Source organism: Prosopis cineraria, unplaced genomic scaffold (assembly GCF_029017545.1).
Source record: "Prosopis cineraria cultivar Desert tree isolate PC_DT_omini unplaced genomic scaffold, ASM2901754v1 PC8, whole genome shotgun sequence".
Lineage (NCBI taxonomy): Eukaryota > Viridiplantae > Streptophyta > Magnoliopsida > Fabales > Fabaceae > Prosopis > Prosopis cineraria.
The window spans coordinates 6,861,955-6,885,915 of record NW_026555339.1 but is presented as its reverse complement, the minus strand read 5'-3'; the positions used below and the strand labels follow the sequence as shown (position 1 = coordinate 6,885,915).

Sequence of the window (23,961 nt, the reverse complement as noted above, 5' to 3'; positions counted from 1 at the left end):
ATGAGAATTTAAACTTTATTTGTAAATATTCCTTTCACTTTCCTTTATCCTCTAGAAGAGAAAAATTTATTTTCTCTCATATTTTTTTCATATTTTCTTTTTTTCAAGTTTTTTTCCATTCTAATATAGCATTAAGATTTTCTTACTTCATTAATTTAATTATAAGTTCATGATTAAAAAAATTACATTTTCTTACAGAAAAATAATAAGTTAAATGAGTTTAAATATAAAAAACATTAAATAAAAAGAATCATTTTGCAATTTTAAAATTTTTTGTAATACAAACAATGGTAAGAATATGCTATAATATATTTGAAACTAGTCACGTTTTGAAATGTATTTATATGGAGCTTGGAAACCAAAGCTATGCTGATTATTATTATTATATTATGGTTTGTAAATTGCGTAACTTATTACGGATTTTATTTTGTATATTGATAAATTGATTATTTATATTTCTTTTCTTCCCTTATTTGATTTTAATTCTAATATACTCCCTTCACTTAAAAAAATGTAAGATATTTTTAAAAAGTTGAATATTTAAAAATATAAGACATTTTTAATCTTATGAAATGTAATCATTGGCTTTTTTTTTTTTAAAATATCTCTATTGATAATAACTTTATATTTATTGTAAGGTATTTAATAAGGATAAATATGAAAAGATAAGGTTAGTTTAAAAATAAATAACTACTTTTATTGAGGGTAAAATTCAGTTAAACGGAGAGAGTATTTATTTAAATTTTGGGGAGAAAGAAATTACAAAGGTTCTTAATTGAGGTTTCATTCCTAAATTTTGGTTCTCTCGCATCATTGTCGCTCTTCATCACATGACTGCATAGTTACAAAGGTTTTATTTTCAACCATTAGTCATAACAAAAGGCATATCATAATTGAGGTTCACCAATAAAAAGGATTGATAACATAAATTGATCATGGCGGTTCAACAACAATAAGCTTATGCAGCAACATAACATTGATGAGTTTTTTGGAATTAACAGTAAATCCTGCTTTCTCTTCACTGACAAGCCAAAAGATTCTGACATGTCAAGATCTTCAGGCTTAGCATCATCAGGCAACTTCCAATCAAAATGAAAAAGAAAATTTGCTAGAGAGAGTTCAACACCAGCAATACCAAATATGATTCCTGGACATATTCTTCTTTCTGCACCAAATGGGATGAACTGAAAATCAGACCCTCTGTAATTCATTGAGCTCCCATGAAACCTTTCTGGGTAAAATCTCTCTGCTTCAACCCAATAATTTGGGTCCCTCCCAATTGCCCAAGCATTCACAATGACTTTGCTCTTGCAAGGTATTTCAAACCCATTGATCTCACATCTCTCACTACATTCTCTTGGAAGTAACAGAGGAACAGGAGCATGAAGCCTCATGGTTTCCTTGATGACAGATTTTAGGTATTTCAGTTCATCAATACTTGCTTCATCTACATACCCTTTTCCACCATACACTTTTCTTGCCTCAGATTGTGCTTTCTCCATCATCCTGGGATTTTTCACTAGTTCTGACATTGCCCAGTCTATTGTTGTGAGTGTTGTGTCACTTCCAGCACTGAAGATGTCCTGAAATTTATGATGACATTGCTAACAATCAACAGAATCACCAAGCATTGTTTAAGCACCGATTAAAACCATTGCTTTAGGAATTTATGATCAAAACTTGCTTACTTGATGTCATATCTTGTATCTTTATAATATAAAAACTAACAAGTTGCACTATTCCGTGCAATGCATAGGATCCACAGGAGTTATTATTTATATTAAAAATGTGTGATAAAATATTGACCAAAATAGTTAACTAGACAATCAATCAAACAGGATATTCACCCTTTTATCTACATACTTCTCTCCCATTTAAAAATATAAAATATTTTTAATCAAATCTCACTCTTCAATAAAATAATTACTACTTTCTAACTAACCATATCTTTTCATAGTTATCTCTATTAAACACTCTAAAATGAATATAAAGTCATTATCAATATGGGTACTTTTAAAAAAGACAATGATTACACTTGAAAGAATAAAAATGTTTATATTTTTTAACATCTAACTTTCAAAAAATGCCTTACATTTTTTAACATTCAACTTCTCAAAAAATGCCTTATATTTTTTAACGAGGGAGTATGTCATTTTTAATTGTCTAACAATAAGAGAGAATGTTCTGAAACAGCCACTCAAGTGAATAGAATTTTTTCTTTTTTTTTGGTTACAGAATTTTTGGAAATCTGGTTTTGAAAAAGTAGTTCCAAAGTAAGCAGAAACGGAAAGGAGGGCTAAAGAGGCACTTGGATCATTTTTTTTTTAGTACCAAATCAATTTTATTACTTGATTTGGAATCAAGCATGACGTTGGGTAATAGCATAGTTACCATTATGGTCGCTTTGACCTCACTGTTAGACAAGGGATGTTCAAGGTCGCTTTGCCGCTGTAGCCTCAAAAGAACATCAACAAGATCTTCTTCTCCTTCAACTTCATTTCTTCCCAAACCTTTGTTTCTGTGATCATTCACAATATTCTCAAGTATCATATCCATTCCGTTATGAACTCTCTCAAGCTTAGCCCTGAACCCAGTAAGACCTTGAAGAACTCCAATGGAAGGAAAGATATCAGCATTAGAGAACCCAGAAGCTACCTTTGTCACATCCTTCATTATTCTACTATAAGCTTCTTGATCTCCAGATTTCCCACCAAAAGCAGCCATTGAAGTCAATCCATAAGTCAATGAACTTATCTTCTCACTCAGATTGATAACCGAGCCTTCACTGTTTTTTATCTCTTGCACAAGATTTGACAGTTCCTTCTCTCTGATGGATCTGAAGGACTCGACTCTCTTTGGTGCTAGAAGCTCAGTAGTACAAATCTTCCTCATCTGTCTCCAATAAGACCCATAGGGGCTAAAAGTCATGCCTCTGGAGCCATAAGTTATGATTTGTGCAGCAAGAAGATGAGGCCTGTTTGCAAAAATTAAGTCATGTGTTTTGATGACCTCTTTGGCCATTTCTGGGAAAGAAATTACCGTGCAGGAAAGCTCACCAAGCTTGATGTGCATGAGAGGGCCATATTGGGATGCCAATTTGGCCAGGGAACGATGGGGAAGAGATCCTAGCTGGTGGATATTGCCTATTAGAGGAAGCTTCCTGGGTCCTGGAGGCAATTTGGGATTTGAGTTCTTTGATTTTGATCTGGAAAGTAGGCGGGTCGCTATGAACAACAACAACAAGAGGAAGAAACAAGTAGAGATAGCCGAGAATGAAAAAATTTCTAACTCCATGATTGCTATGGTGAGCTAGCTCACAGCACTCGGTTATTTAAATGGGTTTTGAAGACTTCAAATTGGCTGGTCCCCCAAAAAAAAAAAAAAAAACAAAGACTTCAAATTGTGATATTTCTGATCTCTGAATTGCATGATGTAATCTAAATTAGTTTTTTCAATACAACTATCCAGTATATGATGTTATTAAGTATATCGTCACATGATGGCAACTCGGCCATGTTTATCCATATATTATTACTGTATTTGTAATTGTCACCATTTTTCACTAATAATTTTAAGGACACGTGGGTGGTTGGTAAAAAAAAGGGGGGGGGGGGAACGCAAGGGTGAACTCAAAAGTTTAAGTAAAATTAAAAAAAAAAAAAAACATTCTAACCTATGCTAACTGGGCAGATGTCGCCCCGAAAAGGTGTTAATTATTTGTTAAACTTCCCTAATCTATGGGTCACTGATTCCTTCATAAAGAAAAGTCGAATGAAAGTACAATTATAGAAAAATCACAATAAGCTCCCGTGACCGTGGGCCATGGTGGTAGAGAGTCGGCTTTTTTTTTCAATAATCAAGTCCTCAAAATAATTTTAGAATATCATTTCTCATACAAACTTAGTTTCAATTTGATCTCAAGGTCCTACAAAATAATTTTAGAATTTATTCATCCTTTGCAGATTTTTTTTTTGGTAAACTGATCTTTGCAGATTTTAAATTGCTTTAGCATGTCATAGATTGAGATTTTCCCTAAATTAAGACCTGTGTCATTGACTTTGTATTTGTATACTATCATTAGCTTCATTCTTCTTCTTCTTTTTCATATATACATAGCTTCATCCTGCGGGAATTTTCCAATCAAAGTCACACAAAAATTCCAAGTGATGACATCCTAGCATTGCCACGTATATATATTAATGGAAGGCTGAGAAAGCCATGAAAGAAGAAAACAACAAAAATCATTTCCGGTCACCCAGAGGAAGGTTTCTAAGCGAAGTTTATGTAATGCAAAGATTATAGAACATTCTGAATCCGATCTGCCATGAACAACTCAGAAGACAGAAATTTGAATCGAATATAAGATAACAGACCTGAGAAAATTTATTCACGCACAGACAACAAGAAGAAAAAGAGAGGGAGACCAGAAGAAAGAGACGAGGGTGCAAACAGGATGTCAAATAGTGAACCAAAACATATAAAGGGGGAAAAAGAACCAACAGAAAAGCAATGGCTTTGAAATATTTAGTGGATCAAGAATTGGATGAGTGGGGAGGGGAGTTGCCTCCTTATTTTATCTGGGGTTTTTTTAGAGGGGAGATGGGAGATAAAATATTTATTGATTAAATTACTCCTTTTTAATTTTGAAAATCTCAAATGATCCTTAATATTAAAAAAAATATTACTAATGTAAGATGAAAGTGTTCACGTCCTTAAAATAAGAAATTAATAATTCTAATATAACTATTCTATGAATCCAATAATATTTCAAAACAAAAAATAAAAACCAGCTTAAATCTGAAAAGGATAACATTGTCAACTTATTATTAGCTTTCATCCCCTCTTAAACCAAACAAAGGTTCAATAAAATCCCCTCCCTTCCTCTCCAATCATTCCAAACAAGGGATTATTAATTCCCTGCCTTTCCGTTCCCCTTCTCATCGTTAAACCAGACTAGAGCTAGTAATTATTTGGTCCAGACTAAAAAAACTCAAACTTATAAAAAACTTATAGAGCTAAGCTTGTCCTCAATACTCTCGTGTTTCAAGCTAATTTAAGCCGGCTGAAATACTCGAATTGTCAAGTTTTTTTCATTTTTAAAAAATACATTTCTATTTTTACTTTAAAATAAATTTTTTTTATCATTATAAAAATATAAAATATACTTTTTAGAATCCTTAAAAAATGTAGAAGACTCAACTTTAAGAAAAATTTGTGGGTCTTAAAGCTTAAAAATCAATATTAAAATATATTTTAAAATTATTTTAAGATATTTATAGATTAAAAATAATAAAAATATAACAATATTACTATTTTTAATTTTTTTAAGAAATATCTATTATAATGTTCTCAAATATATGATCTCTCAAAATAAAATAAGCTAAAACTTTAAAAATTAATTAATATTTAAGATGTAAATATATTTCTTAAAAAAAAAAATTAAACTGCCATTTGGCCATTCGAGCCAAACCTGAATCCATCAAACTTGGTTTGAATTTTTCAGGAAATATGCGATTTCATTGAATCTAATCCTAAATTGTTTTGAGCTTATTCAAGTTTGGTCAATTTACTGGCTTTAGACCAAACACACACTTATTCGATTTCATCCCCTTTATCTGCCTCCCCTCTTCAGCTCCAGCTGTTTCGTTATCCCATTCTAGACACACCTTCATTTGGTCCAGCAACTGACCGGCTATTCTTGATTTTCTTCGCATTTATCTTCATATCGTTGGAATTTAATGTCTTCTCCCCCACCCCCCCCCCCCAAAAGGCAAAAAAAAAAAAAACATCTGCTAGTCCATTTCTCAATGCAGTCAAAATGTTTTGGTCGATGAATGTCATGACTCAGCCCGTAAACATTTTAGAGGTTTCAGAGGATTGTAAATGCACATCACTTTGAAGTGCAAGGAGTGGGTTAGCAATTTAGCATTCTGTTAATGTACAGAACAAGTGTGAGCATTGGCACAGTCAATGAGCCATCAGACAAGTACAACCCTGGTGTATTCGATGGCAAGTCAACTGCGTTATATGCTATAATATGGAAAGAGATTAACATAAATAACCAACCATTTGATCATTAACGGGAGACATCATGGCGGAACTGCAGAATGGTATTGCCAATTTATACTCCAGCCTCCGACAAAGAGATTCCTACATTACAGAAAGACCAATATGTTCTAATAACATGGTGTAATAATAGGTATTCATTGTGGGCAGGTTTTTACCTATCTTTGCTTCTTTTCTGCGAGTGGGCTTCTCTCTCTCTCTCTCTCTCTCTCGGGGGGGGGGGTTCTGTGAATGAATTTATCCAAAAGTAAACGGAATTGGGGAAGCGGCAACCTACAGAATTGCCACAGGAGTACTGATGAGAGCTGAAGCCAGTCCACTGACAGTAACATTTATATCAATCCTTCAAAAATGATAAAATTATAAGAATAGAGTTCCTCCCTGCAATTTATAAATCAAGCATGATTAATATTTTAAAAGCAATCGTAATTAGCCCATAGTCTACTGAAACATTATACATTCCATGCCACTAATAGTGTCACTTTCAGTTATTGGTCAAGAAAAACTATGTCACTTTTAGCCGTGTAGGCTTGTTAGGAAATCAGTTTTATCTCCAAGCAGTGAACCATTCTTTTTTGGGGGGCCCAAAAACAGTCCAAGATTTTTGAACCTGAATAAATGTTGAAGAATTACCTTTAAGGGTGGAACCATCGACCTCAATGAGTCCAAGGAAATAATTAATTTTCTCTGTTCCTCTCACAAATTGCCTGGCCAGCACATGAGAAAGGGTATTAAAGCAAGTTACTCAGAAAATAGCATTTATTTAGGTCCAAAAGAAAGACTTCTTATTCTTCCAGGACCAATAACATATTGTCATCCTGTTCTCAATTAAATCTTGTAGCATGTTGGGATTTGGCCATTTCCTTTAAGACAGCACCAACAATTGCCGCCTGCTCAAGGCAATCAGCCTTATGCAATGCATCTAAAAGAACAACACAGGTTTTGCTATTTATACGACAGCCTTTCATGCGGGTCTCTTCAAAAAGTGCATATGCATCTATTGCTTTATTGGCATTGCTTAAGCCTTCTATCATAGCATTATAACAAGCTGAATCAGGTATGCCACCACCTGCCTTAAATCTCCCAAAGAGATCATTAGCCTCATAAACATTTCCAGCCTTTGCAAGCCCTGCAATCATGTTGGTATATGTGAAGGTATTGGGCTTTAACCCCTTTTTCTGCATCTCTTGCCAGAATACAAAGGCCTTGTTAAATTTTCTAACCTTGCAAAGACCATTTATCATAATGCTGTAAGTTACGACATCTGGATCACATTTCATAACTTTAGTGGATTGAAAGCAGACAAGAGCTTCATCAATTTCCTCAGCTCTTACCAATGCATCAAGCAAGCAATTCCATGTGAATATACTAGGGGTCAGGCCTTTCTGCATTAACTCCTCCATAATTAAATATGCTTCATCAATCCTTCCCACCTTCCCAAACCCATCAATCAAGCTACTATAGATTACTATGTTAACATCAATACCTTTTGATTTTGCTTCTTCAAACAACATGTATGCTTCATCAAGCCTGTCTATCTTAGCAAGTCCATCGATGACAGAACCATAAGTCACAACAGTAGGTTGGAAACCCTTAGTCTTCATTTCCTCAAGCAGCTCATAAGCTTTATTTACCTTTCCAGCCTTGCAGAATCCATCAATAACAGCATTGTAAGCACGGGTATCCAAATGTAGTCCTCGCTCCTTCATCTCATAAAATAACTTATAAGTTTCTTTTGCAAAACCTGCTTTAACAAGACCATGAATAAAAATTGAATAGCTCCTAACATCAGGAATTAACCCTTGAGCCTTTATTTCTTCAAATAAAGCTCTCCCTTTCTCAATCTCACCAGATTTGAAAACACAGTCCATATAAGTATTTAGGAGCACCAGATCAGGAGAACAGCCACTATGGAGCATCTCTTTGTAAATTTTGTGAGCATCCTCTTTCCTATTACATTGGAAAAAATTCCTGATCAGGGAAGTATATACAACAACGTTTGGAATCCGACCAGAATCTAACATCTGCTCATACAGCTTGTAGGCATCATCCACCCTGCCATTTCTGCCCAAGCCATCAATAAGAGAACAAAACGTACCTGCATCGGGTGTGCAAACATTATGGTCCAATTCTAAGAATATGGAGCAAGCTTCATCAAGTCTTTGAGCTTTGCACAGTCGATCAATCATTATGTTTATAGTAATGATATTAGGGAACAAACCAGCTCTTTTCATCGCATCCTGAATATCCAGAACAGAATCAACTTTTCCTGCTCTGCAAAGCATGTCAACTAAAATATTGTAGGTTGTAAGATTGGGTGATGCGTCCTTTTTCATTTCTTCATAGACTCTCAATGCTTCCTCTATTTTACCCTTTTTCCCTAGGCAAGTAAGAATACAATTATATGCAATTACACTAGGAATACATCCCTTTCTCTTTTGCCTCTCAAGTAAACTGTATGCTTCATCAAACTTTCCAGCTGAACCATAACCCATAATCATGGTATTATAAGCATATACACAAGGTACACTCCTATTGAGATCCATTTGCTCAAACAACTCAACAGCTTCATCCAACCTCCCAGCCTTGCAAAGAACCCCTATCATGCTAGTATATGTCACATCATCAGGCATTAACCCATGTGCTTTCATTTCATGGAAGAATTTCCAGGCCATATCCAACTTACCACCTTTGCCAAAACAATCTATACAAACATTATAGAGAACGACATCAGCATTAACTGAGTTACTCTTCATCTCATCCAAGAAGGAAAGTGCGGCATCAACTAGGCCCTCCCTGGCAAATACACGAACAAGGGTAGTGAACAGATGTACACTTATTTCATAACCTAGTTCTTGCATCTGACGAAAAAGTCTGAGCATAAGATCAGATTCATTAGCATGAGATGCAGAGAGGGCACCGATCAGTGTTGTGTAAGCTGAAAAAGCAGGGCGAAATTTGAATTTCCTCATTGTTTCAATGATGCCAAAAGCTTCTCTCAGTTTCCGTGATTTGACAGAGGAAGCAACCAACTCCACACAAGCATCAATAGATGGTGCAAATCCAGCAATACTCATTTCTTCAAGAATCTGTTCAAAGTAGTCGAAGTTTTTGCTCCTAGCCACAACCTTGAGAAGTGAATTGTATGCTTCAGGATGATGTGCTTGTTCAGTTTTTCCCTCCACCCACCTAAAATAGTGTAATGCCTTCTTGACATCCTTTAACCTTCTCAATACCGCAACAACTATTTCTGGTTGAGACTTTTCAACAAACATGGAGAGTGCATTCTCAATAGCTGGTCCCCAAGGATCAGGCTCCAAAACCCGGCATACATCATCCACCACTTGTCTGTGACTAACCAGATTTCTAGAATAATCTTCATTGCTCCCCTCCACAGATGGAACAACTTTTCCGTACATATCGGAAGAAGAAGGCCCATTTGACGAAGATGAGAACTTCTTAAATAAGGGGTCAATTTGCCGGCACTCCAGAACATACCGAAAGTTCAATACTGCAACAATGACAACAACAACAACAACAACAACAACAAACTGAAATTAAAAAGAAAATAAAAAGTTCAAGAAAAAAATAGAATTATAAAACAAACGTATTTTATATTGCATCCATTGAACAAGGTTTTTGGTAATGAAAGCAATGATAATTCAAACAAAAACTACCTTGGCACTTCAAGTGAATCTTCATGTATGCAGACCCCAGGCAAGATGCCGATGTGTACTCCCTGGGCAGCTTGTTGAACTTTGCGTCAATTCATAGAAGAACTAACGATCCAGTCAATGAGAACACGAACACAAGCACGGTCATTCAAGCTTGACTTGGCCAAAGAAGAAATGGGGTTTCGTTGTTAAATTATATAAATATATATTCAAACTGGAGGGAAGAGGCAATGGAATCCTTTAGAGTTCAGGCAGAGGAGTTCAATAAATATCGGCAAAGGGAATTGGAGGAAGGGATTTTCTGTGTTGGGTTCAGGGGATGACAATAAGCCCTTCGTTAATTAAGATTTAAGAGCTTAATATGGATTCCCTCCGTACAAAGATATTCTTTGGGAGTCTTGTTTATAAAATACTTCTTAGAAATAATTTCTGGTCTAGATATCTTGTAATTAATAAACTAATTTTTTTAATTTTATCTTTTTTGATTAGCATAAAAATATTAAACATAATTTTATTATTATTTAAAGTTAAAGATAAAAATAAAAGTATATTTTACTTTTTAATGATATTAAAAAAATTAAATTTTTTAAATATCTATAAAACAGTTGAAAGTATCCTATAATAAAAATAGGATAAAGTATAAGATATCTTTTAAAAGTTAGATATTAAAAAATATAATATATTTTTAGTCTTTTAATATTCTTATTAAATAAATTATTTATATTTATTTTAAAAAAAATATCCTATTAAATAGAAGTAAATATAAAAAGATAAAGTTAATTTTAAAAAATGTAACTATTTTATTATGAGGAGATTCAGTAAAAAATTATATTTTTTAACAAAAGGATTAGCAATTAAGGTTTTTCTTGTTTAAAAATAAATAAATAAATATTGGTGAAAATAATTATGCTAAACAAAATTCAAATCAGAGCGTCAATCTAGAAAATAAGGGTGATCAAAACATTTTTTATCAACTGATTGAGAAATTTTTAGGAACAACGATAGTTGAATTTTAAAATATTAAATTAATAATAGTTATATTCTTGATAAAAAAATTTAAAAAAATAATAGTTATATTCTTGATAAAAAATTTAAAAAATAAGTTTCTAATATTGCTTTGGAAAAATTATAAAAAAATATTATATACAATCTGAAAGATACATATAGAATTTCAACATTTTATTTGCCATTAAATCTTATGATTTGTAATTATGTTATTCTATATTTATTTTAGGGAAATGAAAAAAATTAATTTTTATCTTAATTTAAGATAAAAAATTTGGAAATTTTGCTATTGCAAAAACTCCAAAGGAGCTTTGAGCAATAAAACACACAATGAAAGTACAAAAATTTTCATGGTGAATTTTGGCAATTAAGTTGCAGTAATTGTTGTGTTGCTATTTTAGACAAATGTTAAACTACTCCTACGTACTACTAGAAAGACCAAAATTCCACAAACTTGACACCAATCTTTTTGTTTTTAACATGAAACATGGAAATAACTTGTTTTATTCATATAATCCCGATTTTATGATTTAACGCCTATATATATTCTAAACTTTAACACACAAAAACAAAAAGAATTTGACAATAATCTTTTAGCCTTTGATATGAAACCTTGAAAGCAACTCATACGTAAATTAAAAAAATAGTTAAAATGGATTTCAATTCAAGGTTACTCTTACTTAAGTTTATAAATGAAAATTCTGTTAATCTAATTGGAGTAAAAAAAATAAGAACATTTTTTAAACATCCCACATATGTTTTATTAAATTCTGTGAAGGATTAATCCAGATTTTCTGCTGTCAGAAAACAACTTCATGAGCTGTGAGAATTAATGAAGCATAAGCCAAAAAAAAAAAAAAATTCCCTGAGAATTCTATTTTGCCAGGAAATCATTAAAAAAAAGTTAAGTAAAAATGTACCTTTGTCCTCTAAATTTAATTATATAAGATTTTAGAGTTTAATTTTTTAAATTTTATAATATCTTTTCAGTTCTCAAACTCTAACTCTTCTAGTTTTAGATGATTATATTTTATACCAATGAGTACTATTTAAAAAAATAAACTTAATATATCAATATTCAAAAATGTTTTATCAATATGTAAAAAATAAATGTAGGGACCTTAATTTTTGTTGATGACAGCAATAGTATTAAGGTTATAAGACTGAAATACTTAATGAAATTAAAAAACTAAAATGAAATCTTAGAATAAGTTAAAAGATTGAATGAACACTTGAACCAAAAATTTTAAAATGAAAAATTTGTTGATTCATTCACATACATACATACATGCGTGTGTGTGTGTATCAGCAGGCTTTTTCCGCAAACTTGTTATTGCGTATATTTCTTACCACGCACATGCACGTTATTAGCTTGCTGGCTCACGCTCCAGAGAATGCCATACTATACCTCATCATCAACACTAATCCTAACAATGCAAGTTATTAAATCAATTCTTCACAGCAACAACGTAACTAATTGCATGTTCGAACAATTGCCAAGGCAAATGCAGAATGAGGACATTGTTTCCCAAAAAACAAACACATGTCTATTGTAACTTCTTCAACATGTGTAACTAGCTAGCTAGGACTAAAAAACAATATATAAAAATATAAAAGAGAGCCATGCCATCACAAGATTGAAATAAGACATATCTTCTTGGACGCATGCAGAATTCCTTGGCATGAGCTTATCTGTCATCATCCCCATCATGTGGTTGGTCTATATATTCAATGAAAATGGTACCAGATTTAACTAACCCCATGACATTTAGGGATCACAATCAGATGGTTTTTCCTTCTCATGGTGGTGCCCAGAATTTCAGTCATATCTAGCGTTTCCGGAGTAGTCCCAGGAGGAAGCTCCCCGTCAAAACGACAGAGAAAGTGTGCAAGATTCAAGAACCAGTTCAACACTAGCCACACGAAACAACGTCCCAGGACATATCCTCTTCCCAGAACCAAACTGTAAGTACTCAAAGTTGCAAACTTTGAAATCTACGCAGCAATGCTCAAGAATCTGTCTGGCAAAAACTCTTCTGGTAAATCCTAATAATTAGGGTTTCTCGCAATGGCCCTGATGACGTTGACAAGAATTTGTGTTCCAACTGGTACATTGTATACCCATTGATCTCACAAGTCTGTGCACACTCTCTTCGGATTAGAAATGGAGCTGGAGGATGTCGTCTCAGGGTTTCCTTGGTCACTGCTTTGAGATATTTTAGGTTCTCAAGAGTTGTCTCGTCGATACATCCTTTGTTGTCAGAAACTACTTGTCTAATTTTTGCTTGTACCCTTTTCATCAATCTTTCTTAGAAGTTCTGCCATTGCCCATTATATTGTCGCCGATGTCAAGAAAAAGATATTATTATTTCAAATTAATAAAAATGCTAACGCAAGAAACAAACGCACTGAAAAACATACATAAACAAACCAATCAAATAATAACCCATGTAATGATAATCCGACCAGTCAAGTACTCAAAGGCTAATGATTAAAATCATCAAATTGTGATTAAGTCGATCTTAAACAAAATATTTTATTAAATCAATTAAAATATTGGTTCAATGATATACCAGATCAATTAGTCAAAATTGACTCCAATTTCAATAATGATTCAAGTTTATTTTAAAATTGCTCATTATTTCAATTTCTAAAATATAAGGGTGAAGGATACGTAAGAGCCTTATAAATAGATTAATAACAAATCAAGATTTTTTTAAAGATTTTAGTACTGAAACATATTTAGGAGAAGTAAGAATGTTAATCTTAATTATGAAAAGATTCGAATACATTAATATTTTTATGAAAGGCTCGTTTAATTTGACATTCGACATCTGAATAGATATTTCTCTCTCTTCCCTTATTTAAATGAAGATATTTCTTACCGTTTATAATTTAAAAAATAATAATGAAATTTTGGATTTCACTGATATTCGAAAGTTTACTTAAAATAATTACCAGCGTGACAGCTTTAACGTTGTCTAATGTAAGACCGCACGCCATCTTCCTTAAAATTCAGCAGAGCAGAGAGGAGACAATCTTCTTCGCCTCTGACAACCTTGCGTGCTGCTCCAATCCCACTGATGGTCTTCTCAAGAACTGTATCGGTCATTCGATGCATCGTCTCCAACTTATTTTTTATTCCTGTGATCACAGCCGGCCATTTCTGCGATGGAAACAAGTCGCAGATGCTTTCTGATTACTGATGACTCCTCTCAGAGATAAAGCGAAGTTTGTCTTGTGCTCTGTAGTAGTTCTCCCCAAAAGCTGCCTTTGAAGTGATGTTGAAGATGGTGGTGAAAACTTTCTCAGTCAGATTCACCAGTGACGATGATGAAGATCTTGCTTCTTCTGATAATTCTGTGATCAAATTCAATCTTGACACTTCTTTATCTCTCGGTGGTTGGGATGATCCTGCATGCTTCGCATTTACCTATATTGACAGTGAAGAGAGACAGTAAGTATTAGTAGTGAAAGCCACCCAGAGATCATCACTTCAAGCTGGAGCCGGAGCCGTGGAGGCTTCCGGTGATAGGAAGGGTCCGCCACCACGCCGGCGATCAGCCGCACCGTAGGTTCAGAGAGTTGTCCATGAAATATGGGGCGGTGATGTGGATTTAGCTGGGAGAAAAGCCGACGACTCGAGAAAAAACAGTGATGTTGCAGTAATGGAGAAGGCAACGGCGACGTCCACGTCCACGGAACTGAAAAACGAGTCCAGATCCACTGGCAAAGCAAGAAGACGATGAGGATGTTAATGTTCAGCTGCAACTTCACAGTTTATATGCTGGTAATAGCTAACTGACAATAATGCTCTTTTTTTTATTTTTAGGAAAGCTAGCTCTTGGCTTTCGTGTAGTACGATTTGCATGTGTTTCGTATATAAAAAGTAATAATGCAAATTTTTATTCTTTTAAATTTATTTTTAGTTATTAATTTAGTATTTTAAATTTTATTTATATCAATTTAATCTCTTATAATTTTTTGTTAAACTATCATATTAACCTTTTAAGTTTTAAAACATAAAAAGACTCTTAAATTAGTCTCATATGAAAAATGTATTAATAAATTGACATGTATATATAATCAAATGAAAAAACTTAATTTAATTTTTAACAGTTATTCCCTTGCATTGCATTTTGCGTTTTTTTTTTTAAAGAAATTAGAGTTCTTTTTTTTTACTACATAAATAATTACACTTATATTAATTAATCTACATTATTGTAATCAATACTTTCTTATGCATGTCAGTAAATTTTATCAGTATTATTTTATTTTTAAATATTAAGGACCTGATCAATTATTTGAAAAAATTTAAGCGGCCAAATTGATGAAAATTAAATTTATAGACCAAATTAATAATTAAGATAAATGTTAGAGAATAAAAATTTTAATATCTTTTCTATAATTATGTTCATGGTTCGTGTTGCTCGGGTTCTCTTTATTTTAGTAAAATTTAGTTAATCCATGAGAAGAAGATAGTTTACAAAAATATTTATTAAAAATTATTATTTATTGCTTACAAAATACTAACAATTAACTTATTATTCATTTTTGGATCTTCCTTTTTGTTTTAATCTAGCTTGAATTGCTTCTAATACTTTCACAGTAGGGCCCATCACTCTCCTTCTATTGTTTTCGCTTGCGTGCAATACTTATGCCTCGTATTGGTATAACGGAAGAGAGCTTTTTTTTTTTTTTTTTTGACCAGTTGATAGAAGTAGAGATGGACATGAAACTTAAAAACATGTTTGGTATGTTTATATCATCATAATATTATCTTTATTTAAAATGTATATTTATAATTTACATCAAAAAATGTGTATTTATATTGTTAAAATACAGAAATGCCCTTGCTTCAAAAACAAACCTAACCTCCACCATTGGCGGCCCCAATCCCCAGTGAAAAAATGCAAACGCAGATTAACATCCACCTTCACCATCAGAACCCATTCCAGAAATCACACCAATTAATCTTTAAATGGGAAAAATCTCCTATCGTGAATTTTTCATAGTTGCCTTCTAATTCTACAAGACTATAGTATTTTTGTTCCCTTAATCCACTATCCTTCAACGTCTTTCTCGCATTATCAGTCTCATCCCACTTCTCATCTGAAGCATATAAGTTTGATAACAAGACATATAAAGTGAAGAACTAACCGGTCGAGATCCAAGAAACCCCTTCGCGTGACTTGTTCGTCGAGGTCGGTGTTTGCCGTCGGTTGGTGCTCGCCAGAGTGAAGGATTAGATGGAGGAAGGGGTATAATGGAGACGATGAGATGAAAAGGGAAAAAGAAATTTGGGTACCATCGGGTTTGAGATGGAATATGAAATTTGGGGTGCTAGAAGCCTCTAATAATATACCGCTCTTTAATGTTTTTTTTTAATGCCTTAACTTTCTAATTTCATTTTTAAATTGTATTTAGATTCTTTGCATAAAATAAAAAAAACATTTTGATATTTTGATATTCCGATAAAGGCTTATATTTTTATGATTTTTCAAAAATAAAAAGATGTGTTTGTAATTTTTTTAAAAAATTGTAAAAAATATAAATTTTCACTTATCTGGGATGTCAAAATTTTAAAATATCTATCATTTTATGTAAAATTCATTAATTCAAAGAAAAATAAAAAATTAAATTGAGAAGTCAGAACAAAAAAATATTAAAAAATGATACATTAAAGACTCTTTTCAAAATTTGAATATCATGGAATATGAGATGAAAACCAATTCCACCTATTGTGGTAGAAATGGAATTGAAAATCATACCAAAAAAGCATTTATTTTCGATTTCATATCCATACCATTTAATTTCATTGTACCAAACAAACCCTAAATAAATGGATGCAATATAATATGATCATGTGTTTTTTTTTTTAACTGAACTAAAAATCAACTTGATATTCAGTACTTGCATAAACACATTAATACATATAACTTCATTTCAGGCCAACGGTATTAATTATCAAAATGTAACAAACTTCTCCGAGTTATATTAATTTAATTAAAACCTACATGCAGATCCCACTAAATATAGTATCGGACCAATATCTAAGCCAGTTTAATGTCAGGTTTGATTCAACTAATTGCACGATCTAAGATTACTACAAGGAGTGGGAACTAGGATGAGATGGCTTTTCTTTCTCAAGGTTGAGCCCAGAAAAACTTCATCCATGTCTAGTGTTTCTGGAGTGATCCCAGCAGGAAGATCCCAATCAAAATAACACAACAAGTTTGCCAGAAGAATCTCTGTAATGGCAGGACCAAACAACATCCCGGGGCACACTCTCTTCCCTGCACCAAATGGAGTGTACTCAAAGTCAGATCCTCTGTAATCAACAGAACTGTTTATGAATCTCTCAGGAATGAACTCTTCTGCATCAGATGAGGATGACGAAGTCCAATACTTGGGGTCTCTTGCAATGGCCCAAGCATTCACGAGAACTTGGGTTCCCTCTGGTATTGTGTAGCCATTGATCTCACATGTTTGTGTGCATTCTCTTGGAGCCAGAATAGGAGCTGGAGCGTATACTCTAATAGTTTCTTTGATCACTAACTTCAGATATTCTAGTTCTTCTAAAGCTATTTCATCAATACAACCTTTTTTATTGAAGACTTGTCTCACTTCTCCTTGTGCTTTTTTCATTATTGTTGGCTTTCTCGCCATTTCTGTCATAGCCCATTCCACCATTTTAGATGCTGGCTCAAATGCTGCTAGTATCACATCCTGTATGTTCATATATAATATAGATTGTTAAGAAATTATAATTTCCTTGCCTTCTCTTCCTCAATAACAAAATTACCAAAATAAACTATATATTTGTGTGTGTATAAAAATTTTAACCTACTCTAATTATAATTTATAACTGGACAAATGTCCATATTAAAGGATTTTTTTTAAAGAAATGAATAACATTATTGATAGACATATGTGTGCATTTTTTTATGTTGAATGATTGACTTATCAGCTATATTTTTTATTACACATGATCTCGAAATGAATAATAACACTTTTAGCCCATGACAACATTTTTTACTTTAGGCAATAGATTTGGTTGCAATAATTCTAAAAGTGTTGTTTAATGTAGATATAAGCAACATTTTTTGTGTGTTGCTATTAATGCATACTTTAAGCAATAAATATTTGGTAACATTTAAAAACTATTTTCTAAAGTAGAATAGGCAACAATTTCTAAATGTTGCAATAAAATTTTTAAATAGGCAATGTAAAAAACTGTTGCTAATTATAATGACACTTTTCTTAGAATATTTTAAAATTGTTTTCCATTTTAATAGGCAACAAACAAATGAATGTTGCTTATAAATATTCATTTTTGGCAACATTTAAAAACTGTTGCCTATTGTTTTTCTATTAATAAAAATATTTTTATTTTTTTTGATAACCTATTTATATTCTTTTATTTGTTTATTTATTTTATTTTCTTAATTTATTATTTATTAATTAAAAAAATTTTAAAATTTAATATATCAATTATCTATATATAATGTTTTGTATTATAATAACTAAAAGTTATATTGAAAGAGTGGTTAGAGTCATCTCATTGCTTCAAGTGAATTAGGGCTTGAATCCAAAGTGAAGATGAAAATATCAAATTTTGACTATTTAATATTTTCACAATAATTCTTAAGCATTGCCTATATAATAGGCAATACACACAAATCGTTGCTTATTTTAGCACCCCAAAACCATTACCTTATGTTTCACTGTAGGCAATGGTTTTATAATTTATGGCCTAAAATATGAGAAACCATTGCTTTAGATTATAGGTAACAAGCAGTGGTGGAGCCAAAACTCAAGATTAGAGAGTGCAATATATTTTTTAAAATAAATAATCATGTAAAAATTGTACATATGTATATATATGATTTATAATTTAGAAGGTCTTATATGGTAAATGTCTTATATGAATCACAATTTATTATGATTGAAGATTTGATATGTCAATTCTAGAAAATAAAAGATTTCATACATAAATTATAGAAGAATATTATTCCTTTTACAATAACAATTTTCTCTTATATTGTAAATACGCACAATGTATAAAAGTAGAACAAGTCCGTGTTGAAACCTAAAATAACAATGTTTAAATGCTGGTGGATGAAAAGAAAGAACAAGTAATTGGTGTTACTAATTTAAATAATGGTTATTTATTATTCAATATTGAGACTATTCAAGGGAGGGTGCAAATTAAAGGAGAAGTAAGGGCAAGAGATGAAGATTAATACCCACAAATACATAAGTTTCAAAATTTGAGGGGTGCATTCCCCCCGCCCTCAATTACACCTAGCTTTGCTAGTAGTAACGGGGAAAAGTTTCGTACCTAAAAGCTATTGCCTATGCCTATAAGTAATGGTTTTTTACCTATAGCAATAATTTTTGATTGTTGCCATAGAACAAAAATATTGCAGTGGCCTCTTAAATTTATTTTAATTATTGATTTGAGTCATAAAATTTACTTCTTTTCAATCAAATCCCTAAAATTTCTATTGATTTGAAAAGAAAATAATAGCATAATATTAATGACTATTTTTCTATGATTGTGAAACTTTAAAGACTTGATTGATAAATAATAAATTTAAAATATTAAATTGATAACTGAAACAAACTTGAAAGGTTTAAAGTTTCATTATTCTCCCGAGATTCATGTATTATCTCATGTTAGCAAAAAGTTAATGAAAGCAAAGCATGTGATCATAGATACAAAGGTTGTGTATCAAGACTTTAATAATCATGTAAATGCCCGACTTAAGTTTCAATATAATTTTCGTATGAAAGCAAATATGCGATGGATGGACTTATATTGGAAAATGCGAATTAATTAAAAAATAAAAATACAAAACATATTCAATTCACATGATATATAGCAGCTTCAACGTTGGTCAAATATAAAAAACACCACTCCCTCCTAATCGTTTTATAGAAAGACATGTAACTAAATTATCCAGATTAAGGGATGCATGCAATATTTTCATAATATAAGACAAATTTAACTAAATTTGAGTTTAGTAAAAAAAGAGAAGAAGAAGAAGAAGCTATATTCTTAAAATTGTTAAAAAAATATGTAACTTTTTAATTTTACTCTTTTTGCAATTAATAATCATGATAAATTGTTATCTATGAATTCAAAAAATAATAACAAATAAAGGATAGGATACTATTAAGAGAGGTTCAATGTCCCAATTATATTAGATATTTTAATAAAAATAAGATTTAATTAATAATATTTTTTAATATTATCATTTTTATTATATTCTTTTATAAATGGAGTAGTATTAAATGAATTTGATAGTTTATATTTTTGTTTTAAAAAATAAAATTGTAAAGTATATTTAATAAATTTTATTAATATCTATAATCTTGTCTATTAATTTGGGACGAATGGAATATTAAAAACTGAAAGGAGTACTTAAGATTAATCAATATATTTTAGATTTATTTTATTTTATCTAAAAATATCCATATCGATTATTTGACATGGTCACCGTGTGGGCAATAAATGAGAGTATTGTATCCCTAAATGAAGGTAAAAAAAAAAGATTTTATTTTTAAATAAATGCATAGGATTTCAGAAAATAAATGAATTAATGCATAAAATGATAAGTTATTAGTTTTTTAATACTCTCTTTAATTCTATTTATAGAGTAAAAAAATAAAAAAATTTATCTTATTTATAAGTCACATTATTAAATTTTTATTACAAATTTTTTTATCTTTCATTAAATGTTATAGGAAAAAATGTATTATTAAAATATGAATATTTAATAAAAATAAAATTAAAAATTTATTTAATTTTAAAACAGAATTAATAAATTTTAAAATTTTTTTATATTAATAACATATATTAAAAATAATTTATAAATAGAATAAGAGGATTGTATTTTAGTTATTTGTCATGAACGCGTTTAGAGGTAGAGGCATTGACCCTGAAACAAAAAATCAGAGGATGAGACGGTACCACTTACCAAGATGACGGCTTTAACGTTGTCTATGGTCAAATCACCATGACGCTTCAAATTCAGCAGAACAGTGAGTAAACATTCTTCTGATCCAATTTCACCGCCGACATGATTGGCGATGATGTTTTCCAGAACCACATCGACTTTCCGACGCAGCTCCTCATGCTTCCGTCTTGCACCGGTGGCCACCTGCAGCCACTTCCGGGAAGGAAACAGATCGGAGATATCTTGCGGCAAGGAGAGAACCGCAGTACAGGCCCACATAATTGCTTCTTCCTGGGAGCCGCCGTGCATCTCGCCGAAGGCCGCCCTCGAAGCAATCCTGCACGCCGTCGCAAATATTCTCTCACTGAGATTCACAGCAGAACCAGCTTCTTCCGATAAGCGTTTCATCAGACTTGACACTTCCTCTTGCCTCAGTGATTGGAATGATCTCACACGCGTCGCGTTTAACTGTCAGGCACAAAAGATCAGACATGTAAAGAGGATGAAAATAGAGGTTGGGCTTAGAGGGTTAGGATTGAAGGCTTTAGATTAAGCTTTGGGTTTGAAAAATTTCAGTTTTTTCAAAAAAATTGGCAGGCCCAAGCCCTTCAAACAAGAGTCAAATTTCAAAAACCCAACAGCTTTTATTCTTACATTTTTCAAATTTTAGATTTGATTTTTTTTATCATATCAAAATATTTCTTACAATTTAAGGATGTGTTTGGTTTAAAAAAAAGAGAGAAATTTTAATGGAAGAAGAGTTTTAATATTATTTTATTTGATTCAGAAGCGAATGAAAGAAAAAATAATTATATATAGATAACTTTATCTTTATATTATTAAAATTATTTTTCTCATAAAATATAGTTATGAATGTTTTAAACATATAATTATAAATATATAAAGTAATTATCATTTTTAAATATATTATTAAAAATTTTTCATTGTTAAATTTGTTTAAAAAGATAAAAAAGTAGCAATTAAAAGGAGAGGCATATATTAATCATTGTATAACAAAATCATATCCTCCCCTTCCCTCTTCTCCAACAAAACATTGCCTAAGTTATTGGATAAGACATTCATTGAATGTTATGTGTCATGTGAGACATTTTGTGTATTTGCTATCATTCACCAATCTAAATCCAGTTAAGTTAGGAATAATAAATTTTTAGTCCTACGAGTTGTTTTCAATTATCAATTTGATTTGATCTTTTAAATTAAATTTTAAAAATTTAGTCCTTTATATTTCTTTTAATTATCAATTTAATCCTTATATTAATTAAATAAGAGGTAGCATTGTTAAGTTTTTTTGACATGATCAAAATGAAATGTTGATAATAACCTTGTAGATTAATGAAAAAATGTAATTATTTTGGTATGAAAAAAACAAACTCAAAAATTTAAAAAAAAATAAAAAAATGCATAATGTAAGAGATTATATTGATAAAAATTAAATTAATTTAAAAGATAATTTATTTACATTTAGTTATATATACATGTGAGAAGTAATAAATATACTCCACACATTAGATGATATAGTCGATTGTGTTTTAAAATTTAAAGGAATGACACCATGGTTTAAGAACACATATGGAATCATATTAATAAAAATTCAACTTAAAGGATTAAATGAACACATGACAAAGATAACGAACTTAAAAGTTTCATTATCCCATCAATATAATTATATTTATTTTGAACCGATAATGTAAAAAAAAAATTGTGTATATATATATATATATATAATTACCAGATGCTGAGATAAAATCTTTCTGAGGAGTTTCCAGTAATCTCCAGTGGGGGACAAGACGATGCTACTGGGACCATAAAGAACAATATCAGTACCAGGAAGAAATGGCCGTTGCCCAAATATATGATCCTTCGTTTTCATAACTTCTTTAGCTGTTTCTGCAGATGACACCACCACCATTGAGATTTCTCCCAGCTGAAGGTGCATTAACGGCCCATGTTTCTCCGACAATTCTCTTAATCGCCGGTGGAGTAGGGGACCGGCGCCACCGACGTGGTGGGCGCTTCCGATGATCGGAAGCCTCCATGGCCCTGGTGGTAGCTTTTGTTTTTTGCTTCTGAAGCTTCTTCTAATTACCGGTTTCAGACAAGTTACAAGGAACAAGATCGAACTGAGAAGCAAGAGCAAGGAAAAGAAGAAGAAGGCGAGATCCATCTATCGTCAAAAATACAGAGTGATGGGTCAAGACGGCACATCACCGATAATATATGCATTCTTGATTCTTGATGACTACGTTTAGTTTATACTTTTATATATTTTGCTTTTGTCTCTGCTTTCTTGTCCGTACGTTTTTTACATTGTTGTGCCATTTCATCTTCACTCAATATACATACATACATACATACATATATATATATATATTAAGGTGAAGGATATTTTTGCCTTTCAATTTCACCTAAATATTATTGGGTACTATAAACCTAATTATAAGTTAATACTGTTCCTAAACATTAAATATCACATCTTTTAATATTTTGTATTATAAAATATTTGATTTAGTATTATTTTTGCTTCTTAACTTTATCTTAAAATTAAACTAAAGTTTAATGGACACTCTGAATTCAAACATTATACAATAAAAAAATTAATAAATGCAGTGTGAAATTCACTAACAGTGAAATAATAGTAAGTTAATATTAAGATGATGAGAGATGAAATATTTTAATGTTAAGAAACAAAATTGACTGATAATTACATCTAGAGTGTCTAATGACCCTTCCGACAAGGTTAAAAGAAAAAATTACCCTTAATCCCTTTTTTTTTTAATTAAACCATGAATGCAAGAATATGACATAGTTGTGTGTGTGTGTTTCCTGTTTCACTTACGCTACTGTACGCGGAAAATTAGCTTGTCATCACCACAATATTTATGTATAAACAAACAATATAATCTGTTTTATCTTAGACTCTATGTAGTAACTAGTAATTCACTGGCTAATGGGCCAAGTTAAACTGAATAAGATCTGAGAAAATCATATTTAAAATTGATCATTTAATTTTTCTATAAATTACTAGTCATGCATGTGACTTCTGATCGTGAATTATTCGGGACTTTTTTAAGATTTATTGCTATTATTTGTTTTTTTAGTTATATTTAATGTATCCAAAAATTACGCGGGCCACTTTAAATCATTTTATATTTCTTACTGCTTTATTCTCTAACTCTCAACATTAAAATGAAAGCTTGTCCCTTAAATCATAAAAAGCTTTAGAATTATCA

General features: G+C 31.5%; 3 protein-coding genes across 4 annotated transcripts; all 3 read right to left on the bottom strand.

Moving 5' to 3' along the window:
- Positions 1 to 785: 785 nt before the first annotated feature.
- Positions 786 to 6,362, bottom strand: LOC129318172 (desmethyl-deoxy-podophyllotoxin synthase-like). 2 transcript variants are annotated; one of them, XM_054962794.1, is made up of 5 exons: positions 6,225 to 6,362; positions 6,067 to 6,150; positions 3,057 to 3,205; positions 2,392 to 2,974; positions 786 to 1,583 (listed from the first exon to the last, which is right to left on the bottom strand). In XM_054962794.1, exons 2-5 carry the CDS (start codon positions 6,091 to 6,093, stop codon positions 888 to 890), a joined length of 1,455 nt encoding a protein of 484 aa, XP_054818769.1. In that variant the 5' UTR covers positions 6,094 to 6,150; positions 6,225 to 6,362; the 3' UTR covers positions 786 to 887. The 2 variants fall into 2 exon arrangements, with proteins under 2 accessions (XP_054818769.1, XP_054818768.1); XM_054962793.1 differs by lacking the exons at positions 6,067 to 6,150; positions 6,225 to 6,362 and having other exon boundaries at positions 788 to 1,583; positions 2,392 to 3,499.
- Positions 6,363 to 6,807: 445 nt separating this feature from the next.
- Positions 6,808 to 10,051, bottom strand: LOC129318171 (pentatricopeptide repeat-containing protein At3g06920). Its single transcript, XM_054962792.1, has 2 exons — positions 9,744 to 10,051; positions 6,808 to 9,577 (listed from the first exon to the last, which is right to left on the bottom strand). The coding sequence occupies exons 1-2, from the start codon at positions 9,766 to 9,768 to the stop codon at positions 6,891 to 6,893; spliced, it is 2,712 nt and encodes a 903-aa protein (XP_054818767.1). The 5' UTR covers positions 9,769 to 10,051; the 3' UTR covers positions 6,808 to 6,890.
- A 6,538-nt stretch (positions 10,052 to 16,589) lies between these two features.
- On the bottom strand, positions 16,590 to 22,895 carry LOC129318388 (desmethyl-deoxy-podophyllotoxin synthase-like). The gene is made up of 3 exons (XM_054963110.1): positions 22,461 to 22,895; positions 20,732 to 21,178; positions 16,590 to 17,474 (listed from the first exon to the last, which is right to left on the bottom strand). The coding sequence occupies exons 1-3, from the start codon at positions 22,893 to 22,895 to the stop codon at positions 16,830 to 16,832; spliced, it is 1,527 nt and encodes a 508-aa protein (XP_054819085.1). The 3' UTR covers positions 16,590 to 16,829.
- Positions 22,896 to 23,961: the final 1,066 nt, after the last annotated feature.

Coding starts and splice junctions, on each gene's coding strand:
- LOC129318172 (XM_054962793.1), bottom strand. CDS start 3,294: ATGGAGTTAGAAATTTTTTCATTCTCGGCTATCTCTACTTGTTTCTTC. Junction 1,584..2,391: donor AGGTCAAAGCGACCATAATG/GTAACTATGCTA, acceptor CATAAATTTCAG/GACATCTTCAGTGCTGGAAG.
- LOC129318171 (XM_054962792.1), bottom strand. CDS start 9,768: ATGAAGATTCACTTGAAGTGCCAAG. Junction 9,578..9,743: donor GATTCACTTGAAGTGCCAAG/GTAGTTTTTGTT, acceptor TCATTGTTGCAG/TATTGAACTTTCGGTATGTT.
- LOC129318388 (XM_054963110.1), bottom strand. CDS start 22,895: ATGGATCTCGCCTTCTTCTTCTTTTCCTTGCTCTTGCTTCTCAGTTCG. Junction 21,179..22,460: donor AGATTTTATCTCAGCATCTG/GTAATTATATAT, acceptor TGTGCCTGACAG/TTAAACGCGACGCGTGTGAG. Junction 17,475..20,731: donor ACGTTAAAGCCGTCATCTTG/GTAAGTGGTACC, acceptor ATGAACATACAG/GATGTGATACTAGCAGCATT.